Source organism: Schistocerca gregaria, chromosome 2 (genome assembly GCF_023897955.1).
Source record: "Schistocerca gregaria isolate iqSchGreg1 chromosome 2, iqSchGreg1.2, whole genome shotgun sequence".
NCBI lineage: Eukaryota > Metazoa > Arthropoda > Insecta > Orthoptera > Acrididae > Schistocerca > Schistocerca gregaria.
Genome location: NC_064921.1, coordinates 38539339 through 38553199, shown reverse-complemented (window position 1 = coordinate 38553199; position 13861 = coordinate 38539339). Strand labels below are relative to the sequence as shown.

At 48.4% G+C, this 13861-nt stretch overlaps 1 protein-coding gene across 4 annotated transcripts in view; it reads left to right on the top strand.

The window, feature by feature from the left end:
* LOC126336277 (caskin-2) overlaps positions 1-13861 on the top strand; it is a 942083-nt gene that overhangs the window by 426640 nt on the left and 501582 nt on the right. For 3 of the 4 annotated variants that reach the window (XM_049999789.1, XM_049999788.1, XM_049999787.1), the window contains one exon: positions 11767-11853. The exons of the other annotated variant lie outside the window; for it this stretch is intronic. In XM_049999789.1, coding sequence (XP_049855746.1) covers positions 11808-11853 — 46 coding nt within the window. In that variant the 5' untranslated portion in view covers positions 11767-11807. The remainder of the gene's footprint in view (positions 1-11766; positions 11854-13861) is intronic. 4 annotated transcript variants of the gene reach the window in all.

Here is a 13861-nt window from a genome sequence, read left to right as displayed (position 1 = left end):
GTGGCGTTGCTACTTTGTTACAGATAACTGCATCATCTGCGAACAGCCTTAGAGATCATCCGACGCACTCTACTAGATCATTTATATATATTGTAAATAGTTACTGCCCTATCACACTTCTTTTGTGATAGTCTGGAAATTACCTTTACGTCTGTCGATTTTGTTCCGTTAAGAGCTACCTGTTGAGTTCTGTCTGCAAGAAAGTTTAGAATCCAGTCGCTATTTTGCTGCGATAAGCTCTCATTTTTTTCACTAAACGCCAATGCGGGACTGCGTCAAGTGCCTTCCTGAAATTAAGAACACGGCACCAACCTGAGCTCCATTGTCTGCCGTACTGTGGATCTTGTATAGGTACATAAAGGGAAAGCCCCGACACGCTATGACAAAAGTTATTACCAATGACAATAAACAATAGCGCGGCCACTGTAAGCGTCGGCAAAGAGTATTTTGCTACAAATGATGGAAAGTTTTTACATCTTTTTTTGACAATTATTAAAGAGACTCTGTCTTAGTTGTCGTGGCGAGAAGACGTATTTCTTGTGATACAATATGTTGTCTGAATAATAAATTTCCGAAAATATGAAGTCTGAGAGTTCGTTTTTGTGCAAACCCACGAAAGTTTTCTTTTCATCTGCGCATTATCCCAGTGTCATGTCACTATAGCTTGAAACGTCCCCGTAGAACAATTATACAAGACTGTGCTTAAACTGACACACACTATTTTTAGCGCAACGCAGTCTGAGTTTCAAAAATCCCTACAAAAGAATGGCCCTGACTAACATTAACCTATACGTTTCACATATCACTTACCTCACAAAAATCTTGGTTGCTCGAACTACTGCAATACAGGGAGCACCACTACTGCCAGCTAAATAAAAGATTCAAACTACGGAAGGCACTAACTACTGATAGGTATAGTTAGCAAATGAAAGATTTTAATAGAGAACAGTGTATTTACCTTAATATATATATATATATATATATATATATCAGTCCATGACATCCATTCTTGCAAATTTCGAAACTCCGCCATCTCTCCCCACGTCCACCACTGCCGGCAGCTCACCTCCAACTGCGCAACGCTACGCGCTATTAACAGCCAGCTGCCCAACACTACAATGGCGAGTATTACAACAATGCCAACCAGCCACAGACTGCACACATCACAGCCAGTGATTTTCACACAGAGCGCTACGTGGCGCCGGCGTTACCAATAAAAAAACCTAAACAGCCTACTTACCAGCTGCCTGCATCAGAAGTCCGATTAAGAATCAGTATTGTACACAATGTCAAGAATGAGGACTAATTATGGCGGAAGGAGAACCATTTAACCAAGTTGTGTAAATCTCAACAGCAAAGCAAATACAGGAATCGATGTAAGTTAAAAGTGAAAGACATTGAATTCGCTCAAATATCTATAAGGAATAAGCATGAAAAAAGTGCTAAAAATCAATTTGTTTAATTAATGGCTCTGAGCACTATGGGACTTAACTTCTAAGGTCATCAGTCCCCTAGAACTTAGAACTACTTAAACCGAACTAACCTAAGGACATCATACACATCGATGCCCGAGGCAGGATTCGAACCTGCGACCGTAGCGGTCGCACGGTTCCAGACTGTAGCGCGTAGAACCGCTCGGCCACGTCGGCCGGCGTTTAATTAATTATATTATATTCTTTTATATAAATTTGCACAATCTCACGGAGGAACAGAGCGAGCTGAGTTTCGTAGAACGTCATAATTCTTGAGCATAAACCATGTTTCATAATTGAACAACAGATTGACGTCAACGATATATTACTCGGAACATACTTGTCTACGGCATACTGCACGATTCCTTTGAATTCTTTCCAACTGTTTTCTGTATCTTCGTCCCCCATTTGATGCTGACTACTCAGACACTGAAATTTGTATCATGTCGCTGTTGATAAGCAAAAATATCGTCCTACCATTCTTAACATTCTGTGTCAGAGCCTTTGTCATAGATGCTATCACAGCCTTATGATCACCTTCCTCTGCATTAATTGATTCGATATGTTCAGGTGTGTGTGTTTCCAGGAGGCCTAAGACGCACCCTCACGAGTTGGTTCTATAACTATCTGCTCAAAGTAATTTTCGGACAAGGTATCCAGAACAGTGTCACTTGAATCCCTGTCTCTGGCACCAGGACACTCCCAATCTATACCTGGCAAGTTAAAGTTATCCCTTATTGCAACAGAATGATCAGGAAAATTACTAACTATATTCTGCAAGCTCTGTCTCAAGCGCTCTACCACTTAGCTTTACCCAGATTAATTCACCAGCGGAATTCGTTATAACCTCGCTGGATTCCATCGAAGGCTATACTGCAGTAAACACTCCGCCACCATTCGCGCCTAACTTATCCGTGCGATAAATATTACAGTAAGAACGTAATGAACTTAGGATTTCGTTGTCATTAACGTCTGATTCCAACCAACTTTCTGTTCTTAATACTATTTATGAATTATAATCTTCAGTAAGCAATAATAATTGTGGGACATTTACTTGGATGTTCCCGCAGTGTACTGAAATCATATTAATCTTTTCTCTGATCTGCGACGGCGAACGTTCTCTGAGGAGTTTGTGGCTAATTTATCAGGGAAATCGCCTTTAATCCGAAGGGAGGGTTTCTCTAATGTAAAGAATTTCCATGTGCACGCCACACGTACTCCGCTACCCTGGTAGCCGGTTTCTGTGTGCAGTGCACGCCTCACATGTGAAGGTAGCACTTACAATTGTGCACCCGATAGCGGAGGTCGAGAAATTCGCTTCCGATACCGTCGCAGAGCCGACTGAGTGTGTGGTTTAGACCTTCCACTCTGCTCCAAACCAGAGGACCGCTACAGATGCATTCACCTTAGCCTGCACCCCGCCCACGACGCTGGTTGCCTTCGCCAAATCAGCTATCTGTGGATAGGAGCCGAGGATGCCGTCAGAACCCAAGCGGCAGACTTCATTCGTGCCGACGTGTGTCACTGTATGCACCGGTTGAACCCAGCGCGATAGATTGCCGGACAAGACGCCCCGGCGAACACACCGTTCACACACTGGCGTTCTCTCTCTTGTCAGCTATTTCCGCGAGGGGCTCCATCACCCTCCTGAGACTGGAGACCCCAGTGGCAAGCATACCTATCCTCTGCTCTCGTCCGCAACAGGAGAGGCATCCCGTGCCAGCTCAGCGTTCTCACCGACACGGGGCAGCAGCTCGCACCTCTTGCTGAGGCGTAGGGAGCCGGCCGCGGAACCTGCCACTGTCTGCCAGCCACGCTCGAGTAGGACGTCCTGTAAGATGCAGCGACAGGGGACTCCAGCGGCACCAGACGTGTCGCAGGTCTCCTCCCCAGTGCCCCGATGTTGCAGCAAATTGGAGCATAGGCCAGAAGCGTGTCGACGGTAGCCAACGCATCTTCCAGCTGGTTACGGCAGCAACCAACTCGCGTCGTGTCCGCTTACGACAAGCGCAGTCCCTTGCCGTACAACAGTGCGCAAAAATAGAATTAAGACCGCAAGTGCCGCTACTGAGTTAGTATACACGCAAAATGTTAGAACGAGAAAAAAGAAACAGTATGCCCTAATCTCTTAAACATAAATAAATTTCTCTACTGCGGTTACCTGTACTGAACGCTTTCCCGAAAGCGACTGCACGCAGATTAGAATGCACTGATCTAAACTACATGTCTACGAGGAGGAGGTTTAAACTTAGTGGCGTGACGTGGCGGTCTGCCGGCGGGAAAATTACACTAGGAAGCCGCCTTACACGAGGATAAGCAAAAACAAAGTTTAGTTTTGGTCGCGTGTGCCGGGGGCGGCAGCTGCCCGGAGCGCCGGCTGTCGGCAGCCAGCACACGCTTCCCGTGAGCAGGGTTGTTGCAGCGCAGGCGGCGCCACCCAAGAGCCGCCGTCCTTCGCCGAAAGCCGTTCGTACGGGCTCTGCTGGCCGAACCACGTTCCCCATTTCCTCCTGTGTTGCGTGTTCTCGCTGCTGCTGGCTATTTTGTGTAGGGAATGCATTTGGGTCTTTCTTCCAGATCACTTAGCGTCGTTAACGTTTAAAAACACGGTGAGGTATTGAGATTTACTCTGACACTAAAACGTCGCTGGCGACTGCGCTCGACTCAGCACCCGCCCTCGTAGCTTCACTTCCTACAGAGGTCGTGAGGGAGGAGGTGCCGTGTTCGAGTCTCGGTCCGGTCACACACGGTAACCGAGGCTCGCCCGCGCTTCTGTCATTCCTCGTAGTGACTCGCAACTCGTCGTCTGTGTTTCTGTTTGTGAAAGTCTTCGAAACCTACGTCGAATTCGTGTAAAATCTTCTGTACGAGACCGACTAAAAAACGTCCTCAAATCTGCACGAGGGAGTGTGGAATGGCAAGAAGAATATGTCGACTCGCTGACACAGAGATGACACGAAACAGAAAGTTTTATTTGTGTACAAAATAAAAAGCAAATAAATCTCCTTCGGGTATTAAGAAGTGGCTTGAAAATTTGTTGCTGTTTTCTTCCACACTCTGCTCGGCATTCCGGTATTTTTCGCTTACCTGGTCGTAAAGTACAGCAGGCTTATAACGTTGAACTAGTGTGCCCGTATCCATTTTGTTGACACAAAACAGTCACGGACGGTTGCACAGTGTACAAAATGGGTTCCACCGCCGCGACGCCTCTCACGTGAAAAATGAAGCCGCGCGGAGTGGCCACGCGGTTACAGGCGCCGTGTCACGGACTGCGCGGCCCCTGCTGCCGGGGCTTCGAGTCGCCCCTCGGGCACGGTGTGTGTGTGTGTGTGTTGTCCTTAGCACAACTTAAGTTAAGTAGTGTGTGAGTCGTCTAGGCAACGATGACCTCAGCCGTTTGGTCCCACAGGAATTCACACACATTTGAACATTAAGCGGCACGCTCCAGGCTCGCTGACGTTGCTCGCGCCCGGCCCGTTACATTTGTTCGCCTCCGTTGGAGATTTCGTCCTCCCGCTGAAGGCCGGTGTTGGGTCGTGTCTCCTTACAGACACGGCCCGATCGTGTGTGAGCGGACCCTTAATCTGACAGCAAGTGTGCAGTCAGCTGCAGGGCGAGAATTGAATCCACATGACGGCAAATTGTCACCAACACCATTTTACCGTACAGTTTTACTATGTCTGTTGGGTGTTCTAAGAGCAGTTGCTGCAACACTCGTCCTCTACGTAGAGCTCGACAGTCGGTACGCAGAACCCTGGTACGAGGTCGCCAGAGCGATCACTCAGTGGCCGTGTCCCCTGGAAGCAGAGATGAGGTGCCGCGTCCGTCCCCCGCCGCCGTGTTTCGTGGCCGCGGCCGGAGCTCCAGCCTCGGCGGGTTGCCGACGCGCTGTCGACCACGACGCAGTTTTCTTCTGCAGTACGGTGACAGCCCGTGTTGTCAGTGCCACAGCCAGCATCCCCTCGAACACCCGCCAAGTGCACGTCTGTCTACATCAGATGAGTGTTCTCGTCCTGTAACGCTTGTGGACAGTATCGCTGTTGGTCACGTTTTCCTCGCCGCTGTATAGTGTCGTTTATTCAAACTCTTCTCTATCTCTCTCTCTCTCTCTCTCTCTCTCTCTCTCTCTCTCTCTCTCTCTCTCTGCCACCAGCAGACACGACGGAAATACAGTGAAAGTCTGCTGACAGTCTTGGTAGTGGCCTCATGTGCGAGGAGGATAGTGTCAACAAGTTACATCGGGTGCACAAGTTCCAAATCGAGTCACTGATCTACGAGCTGCCAGCGGTGTAGCCGGCCAGTCGACGGGGCGGGTGTTCTTCAGACAAGATGGAGATGGCTGTGGACGCCGCTGTCTGTGACGAGGCGCGATGCTCGAGTCGGTACCCTGTCAATCTAGCAATCCGCGTCGTCACGTGAACTGATCGTGCAGCTCCGTTCGCTGCGAGGTTGCGGCCACGCCCAAATGCCGAACGCCCTTTCTGCCCCCGTGTCGCGTCGACTCGTCTGCCTGCTGTCATTTCGTACGACTGCCTGGCACGTGCACGCAACTCGGGTCAGCGTGCAGGGTCCACGACCGCGTACTACCTGTTCTACGTGCGATTCGTCTTCTTCCGACAGTGTCAGTTTTTTTGTTGCGTTACTGCATCTTAATCTATGGCTGTCTTTGTCGACCGTTGCTCGTCGTGCGTGACAGCACACCACTACACGGCCTCCACTCAGTGGTCAGTGTTGTAAGAACTTGCGAACTGTTTTCGTACCAGTTTTGCGCTAGACCGCTCGTCGCAGGTTTTACGTTTGCGTCCTCGGCCGGCCAGGGTGTGTCCCGGTGTCGTGCGCGACAGAGGCTTACCAGCCTCAAAACTGGACAGCAGTGGACCCAGCCACTACTCTGCAGTGAGTGCACGGCTCACCCAGTGCCGTCCTGCGCAGCTGCTGACTGGCTTCGCGGTCTTCCCCGAAATGTTCCCGAGGCCGGAGCTGGGTCGTCTACTCGGTTAAACGCCACCTGCAGGGGTCCTAGCAAGGTACCAGAGCCCGAGCCTGCCCGGTGCTACCTCCTAGTTACCGGTTGTCGGTTAGAGCTTATCGGCCGTTCGTTACTGGGTGCCGGTTACTGGTTACCGGTTCGCGCACAACTTGCGAGTTCGAATCCGAATGCGTGCACCGCAAAATTTGCTCGTCGTCCGAGGCGGCAGTTAGCCGCTGACGGCGGCCAGTTGCCGTCGGGCAGGCCGCGCCGCTCACTTACTGTGCCACAGGCGCCTCCTCCACCGCGGGTAGCGCGCCCGTTCTTCATCCCAGCCGCCCTCCATCCGCTGGTGGAGCAGACCAGCTCCCAGCGGGTAGCCGACTCGCGCTTCGCGCATTCTTCTTACGTTGCAGGTACAGGTCCCGATGGGGGCGAATAGTTGGAACTTTTTTTCGTGCATTTCTGCAGTTGGTTATCATCCAACAACAACTTCTCTCTCTCTCTCGCGCACGCGCTACTGTGTGTGTCTGTAGCTTTAAATGCAGCGAAAGATGAAAACGTACATTTACACTACCCCAAACAACTAGAATCAGAACGTTATGCACGTATTTGTGAGGCACGATCTGTAACGATCACGTGGGCTCAGGTGTTGACAAAATAAATGACACGCTTCGACTCGTCGGTAGCATACTCGGGCCCCGCAACTGGTCTGCGAAAGAGAGCGCACGAACAGCACTCGTTTGAGCCGTACTCGACCAATGCTCGAGCACTTGGAAGCCGTATCCCGTTGCACCGACAGGGGACGCTCGGCGTGTACGGAGGACTGCGGTGCGAATGCCGGGTGGCCATCGAGAGAGTGTAACACAGGTGTCGGAAAGTCCAACTGACGAGGACACTGAGGAGAAAGAGTCCGTTTGACCTGTGAAAAACTGCTTACGAAACTTCGAGAGCTGTTTTTTCGTGGCACAAGCTGGAAATATTTTCGAGCGCCCTACGTGTCAGCCACTCAGAGACGGTGCAGGTGAAATCAGAGCGTAGTAACAGCTCGCACTAACCTGCCAAATACGTGTGCAGTAAAGATGATGAGTTCTTATAATTTCCGCAAAAAACCAAAACTTTCCGCCGTCTGATGACGGAACTAGGCCGCCAAACACAGTCTTAGTTGAATAGCTCAAGTGAAGTGCAAGTTACGTCGTGTTTATTTACAGTGTTTATTGTTCTTTCAACCTGCCGGCTTATCGTTTACTCTACGATTGGCGTTTGACTTGGAACCGGCCATTCCCCCGTCGTCATTTACAACGACTTTCTGTTCTGCAGGAAGTCCATTTACTGTTATTTACACCGTAACTCCCTGAATCAATGTTGTTGTGGGAAAAATAACGACACTGGAGACGGCCCAAAAGTTGTCTCGCGGCTGCTTCAAAATGGTTCAAATGGCTCTGAGCAGTATGGGACTTAACATCTGAGGTCGTCAGTCCCCTAGAACTTAGAACTACTGAAACCTAACTAACCTAAGGACATCACACACATCCTGCGACAGCAGCAGTCGCGCGGTTCCGGGCTGAGCGCCTAGAACCGTCAGACCACCGTGGCCGGCCCTCGTGGCTGCTCCAGCGAGTGCTGTACCTTCCCGTAAAGCTAAACGCGACGACGTAACTACTCTCATGTAAATAGTAACAATGATATCTCTCCGTTTTAAGATTCCTTACTTCAGTCGGTGAGAATGGAACATCTGTAGCGTCACCTCGCTGTCCGCCTGTCTCTTTGTCTCTCCGATTGTTAAGACCTTTTTTCTCAATAACGGATAGAAATATGAGGTGAAATTTATGTCACATAGTGGGATCCACGGTCCCTTGGCGTTGTAAGAAAAATGGCTCTGAGCACTTTGGGGCTTAACTTCTGAGGTCATCAGTCCCCTAGAACTTACAACTACTTAAACCTAACTAACCTAAGGACACCACACACATCCATGCCCGAGGCAGGATTCGAACCTGCGACCGTAGCGGTCGAGCGGTTCCAGACTGTAGCGCGTAGAACCGCTCGGGCACCCCAGCCTGCCGCTGTAAGAAATGTAAGCTTGAAAGTCAATGCAATAAAAAGATACGGCCAGTTTTTGATGCTCACAAAGTCTCTGATGAAAACCTATACGGTACTTCGCTTGACGTAGATTTTTGAAATTTGACTAGAAGCAAGGTTTCACAGTGTAAGGAACGAAATCCGAAAATTGTTCATTTCTTATTATAGCACGTAAAAAGTATTTTTTGTGATTACGAACTCACATTGCATTCGTAATCTTTCAAAAATCTCAAAAGGTGCTGTATGGAATTTGATCTGGCTTTCAGTCAGAGGCAGAGTGATAGACTAGGGAGCTTTGTGTGTATAATTTACAAATGTCTGCTGCTAATTGGTCGATCACCGGTGAAGTGAAGTCTCCTGCCGCGGTGAAAACGGTCCCTCTGCCGAATGGCGACGACGGGCGTGCCCCCCCCCCCCCCCCCTTTCCCCTTCCAGCAGGCTGGCTGCCTGCGCTCGCGACTCCAACGCCATCTGCAGTATCTCAGGGCCGAGTCACACTCCTAAGTGATGCACGACTGCACTCGAGTTGCTTGCACTGAGCGTCCAGCATCTCATAAACTATCCACTCGAGTGTTACACAGAACAATTCCACATTTGCGTAACAACAGTAGCCCCGTTTACTTCTCTGGAGACATCCTTCAAATCTTATCAGCAATCGCAAAAGGGACGAGAGCGGACATAGTTAATGGGCCTGCAGTTGCCAATTAGCAAAGCGTGTTAAAACAACTGCAAAATTAATAAAAGTAAATGAAAACTTACAGTAGCATATTCGAAATGACATAACAAATTTAAACGTAAAACTCAAAATTCCCCGTAAGTTTGGAATTCTCGTCAGCGTCGATATCGATAACAGGGAAAAATCGACGGAGTTCTCGGTTCTCGAGAAGGTCTAAAAGTCCGCCTACGTAGTTTAGTCTGTACGAAACGCCCGGAGACCGAGTCCTTCTCGCACCTGTGCAACTTTTCATGTAAATAATGAATTAACGAGCACTTCCAATCCTCTGGAATTTCTTGTCTTAGCCACATATTGTGCATTATTCGTTGTGATGCCTGCAGTAGATTCCCACTAGCCGGTGACACAATTATACGAGAATTCCATCTTCACTTGCTGCTTCGTTGTTTTTCATCCCTCGAATGATTTCTGCTAGCTTCTTCTTTTCTGGTGGCTTAGATAGTGGAAACTTTCCAAACTGAAGGGGCTTAAATAATTTCTTGAAATATTTTAACAGTTCGTAGTTTTCTTTGTCGAATAATGCTTTCAGTTTCCTCTTTAAAACTAAGATACGCCTCGAGTAGTTTTTCTAATGCTTTCAATTTTCTGTTTGAAAACTGAGATACGCCTCCAGTAGTTTTTATAAAGACTTTCTAGAAGTCTCCGAAGTGAAGGATGAAATAAACGACGTTTATCACTTGTATCACGGAACAGATGAGAGGAAAGTGCCGCCACGTTAACTCCGGCGGCGGTGCTCGTGCACCTGTTTGGAGGCCTGCCGTTCGCTGCTGCACTCGTACCTCACACTGGCACAAGTGGTGAGAGAGAGAGACAGAGTTGCTTATACTGCGTACACAGATAGCAGCTGGCAACGTCCGGCGTAATGGCAGTTTACGTTCTGTAGCAGCAATTTCAGGGAATACTCAGTGCATCGGGACGTTTAAAGTTATTTATACAGACTCCCCACTTAACGTCAAATGTTTCTGTTCATTAAACGGGCGTTTTGCGTCCTTTATTACTTGGAGAGTATAACATATTACAGTTTTAGCACTAGATTGCTTTTTTTTCAGAAATGTGTTCCAACCGCAATAAGTGTGCCTACCTCTTGCTCTGAGAAAGCAATACCTGTAAGCTCCACTCGAATGCTCGAGTTAATTTCTTTCGACCTCTTATCATTTTTTTGCTCACAGAGTTGTAAACGCTATGAGGATGAGACAAAAACGAAGATTGTCTACTCTTATTGCTCTGTACTTCTGCTGCACTTTCGCTGAAAATGTAATTTTTCTTCTACTGTGAACCACACACGAGTGCGGCCTGTAGTAATGTCGTACGTAATGGCGGTTGTTAAAGGTTTGTTTGTCGTACTGCACTTTCCAGACGCCGTTTCTTAGAACTGCAGTATTCATACAGTATGAAACAAGAGGAATGATCAATGTTTAGGTGCAAGAAAGTCCAGCAAACATGGGCTCTGAAATTTATACCGCCAAAACTGTGAGCACTTGCTCATCTACTACACTCTGAAACAAATCTCTTCTCCTGCAAAATGTTTGCTTTCCATATGTTGTGAGGAGACAGTATGGACTAAGTAAAGCTCAAGTTGACAATTAACTTCCGCTATAAAAATGGTTCAAATGGCTCTGAGCACTATGGGACTCAACTGCTGTGGTCATCAGTCCCCTAGAACTTAGAACTACTTAAAGCTAACTAACCTAAGGACATCACACACATCCATGCCCGAGGCAGGATTCGAACCTGCGACCGTAGCAGTCGCACGGTTCCGGACTACGCGCCTATAACCGCGAGACCACAACTTCCGCTATAAAACGCGTACCTTACGAGTTATAAGCACTTGTTCAGTAGAAGTGAATATGAATTAGTGCTTATGCTTCAGAGCCCATTACTTCTGGAGTTTTCTGTCCAAGTATGGAAAGCAAAAAGCTTGCGGTGTGAGAGACATGTTTGACAGTAGCGGAGATGAACAAGTGGTCCGTGTGTACTGGGCTGGTCTTGTCCCACCCCTGGATACTGGCTGTTCTCCCCTGCGGCACCCACACGGAGCATGCGCACTCTTTTCTTCATTTTTTCCCTGTAACTTATCGAAGGCTTTTTCGAAATAAAAAGGATGTGAAGTACGTTTCTCGAGTAAGATCTGCATGTTCACCATAAATACTGCATCTGTTGTCGATCTCCCTTTCGGAAACCGATTTCCTTTTTCACTTAATTATCCCTCTGATATTACTTTAGTCTGGTGTTCAGGATGCTATCACAAGTCACGCACGCTGGAGCTAATACCGGCATAATTTTGGCAGCATAATATACGTTTGTAACACAAGCAGTGTGGGGACGGAATGTGAATTTTTGATGACGGGCCAAAGGTGTTTAGTTGCCAAATAATACAGGCAGGCTACTTTAAAGGCCAATAAAGACATATCATTCGCACCTTTTTTTCTTCTACCATAACATTCACACATCTTTCTTTATACATCTTGTAATAAAGATGCTGCACACCTGACGCGTGGTTTTCGTTGTTCCAGGTAAGGAATAATTCCATCGAGCTGTGAAGGCGCCATCCGGGATGTTTGCCAACTTGTGCGGAAATAAGAAAGCAGCCGAGCACAAAGGTACCGTAGTCTTTCTTTTCTTTACAGTTGCAGTTGGACTTACTTTGAAGACTCTTTGTACATAAATGTTCCGAAATGTTAAGGGCCCAGAGTCATGGAATAAGTCTCCACGTATTAAGCGGTAATGCATTTATCTGACGCTGATTTTGTGCGGTCGCTTTTAAGTGCTTCATCTCTTACGACATAACATGACTCAAGGATAATGCTGTCATTCTTTGCGGAAGTACCACCTCCGCAGGGAAATCACGTCTGAGATGTTGTAGCTGGAATTTCTATGGTCCCCAGACATTCTCGGTTGTGGCCAGGTCTGCTGATGTGGCGGCCCTGAGGACACTTTCCAGCGCTATCCAGGAACCTCGGCCACACTGCTTCGCGGTTGTAGTCGTTCTAAAAGCGAAACTGTCAACTCCGCACGGAACTGTAATACATTCGTGAAGGTACCTCATCACAGTCTCGCTGAACTGCTCATAGGGGACATCAGAAAGTGTCTCCCGCGTTTTCACGTTTAGTACTGCTGCAGAAACGTAATTCCTCCGCCAAGTTTCGAACCACAGCGTTGAGCGGGTATTGGCGACGTCTGGCTCCATCCTGTATTCTGTAATGTCGTATATCCTACATTCTAGAAAGTTCTGATCCTGTAGACCACACTAGAGTCACGCGACATCTCCTCATACTGTGTAGGACCTCGTTTTACCGGCCGAGCGGGATAGCGCAGAGGACACCGGACTCACATTCGGGAGGACGACGGTTCACACCTGCGTCCAGCCATCCTGATTTAGGTTTTCCGTGATTTCTCCAAATCGCTTAAGGCAAATTCCGGGACAGTTCCTTCGAAAGCGCACGACCGCTTTCCTTCGCCACCCTTCCCTAACCCGAGCTTGCGCTCCGTCCCTAATGACCTCGTTGTCGACGGGACGTTAAGCACTGACATGCTCCTCCTCGCAGTACAGCAGCTCGACTCGGCAAGTCGTTGGGTGTCCCCTGCAGAAATACTGACCCCTGCTACCTGTGTAGCCGTCCATAAATGCCAAAGCGTAGCCGATACAGGATTTTGTGCACCAGTTGACCTTTCGACTGGGTCCGCAGGCCGGGCGATGTGGACGGCCAAATCATTCGCCCGAACTGTCCAGAATGTTCTGACATGACACGCTGCCATCCATAAAAATTCCATCGTCGTTTGGCTGCAAATAGTCACAAAGTAGCCGAACTTAGCCATTTACAATAAGTGATCGGATCAGCTGCAGCAAAGAAGCCAGCCCATTCAGTGTACATACAGGGCATATCATTATTGAGCTTGCGGTGTGCTTTGTTGACAACTGGGGTTCGTGGCTTTCGTGGGATGTTCGCCACACTCGAACCCTACCGCCAGTCATCTGACCAGGCCACGGTTTTTCAGTTGTCTGGGATCCAACCGACACGGTCACGAGCCCAGGACAGGTACTGCACGCGATGTCGGGGGCTGTTAGCAAAGGCTCTCGCGTCGATCGTCTGCTGCCACAGCCCATTAACGCCAAATTTCGCCGCGCTGTCATAAAGATACGTCCGCAGTACGTCCCACATTGGTTTCTGTTGTTATTTCACGCAGTATTACATGTGTGTTAACAGTGATTTTCGAAATGGAAAGTCTCGTGCAATCAGCTGCAGCTACCATCCCACGTTCAAAGTCCGTTAACTGCCGGCGTGCGACCACAGTCACGTCGGAGATCTGTACCTGAGTACAAATGACAGTTTCGCCGGTGCACTGCCTGTTTACACCTTGTGTATGCGATACTGTTGCAATGTGTATATGTGCATATCGCTATCCCACGACGTTTCTCAGTGTACAATGTCGTGTATCCTGTATTCTACTGTCGTGTTTCCGACCACCTTCGGATCTGTCACTATTACCCTTACTGCATCGAATACGTTGCGTTGTCGTCATTGTAGCACAAACCGAAAGGCAGAAGCCTTAAAACATGGCACAATGTTTGCTTTCCACCGCGTGAACACCGTGCACACCGATTGGGAT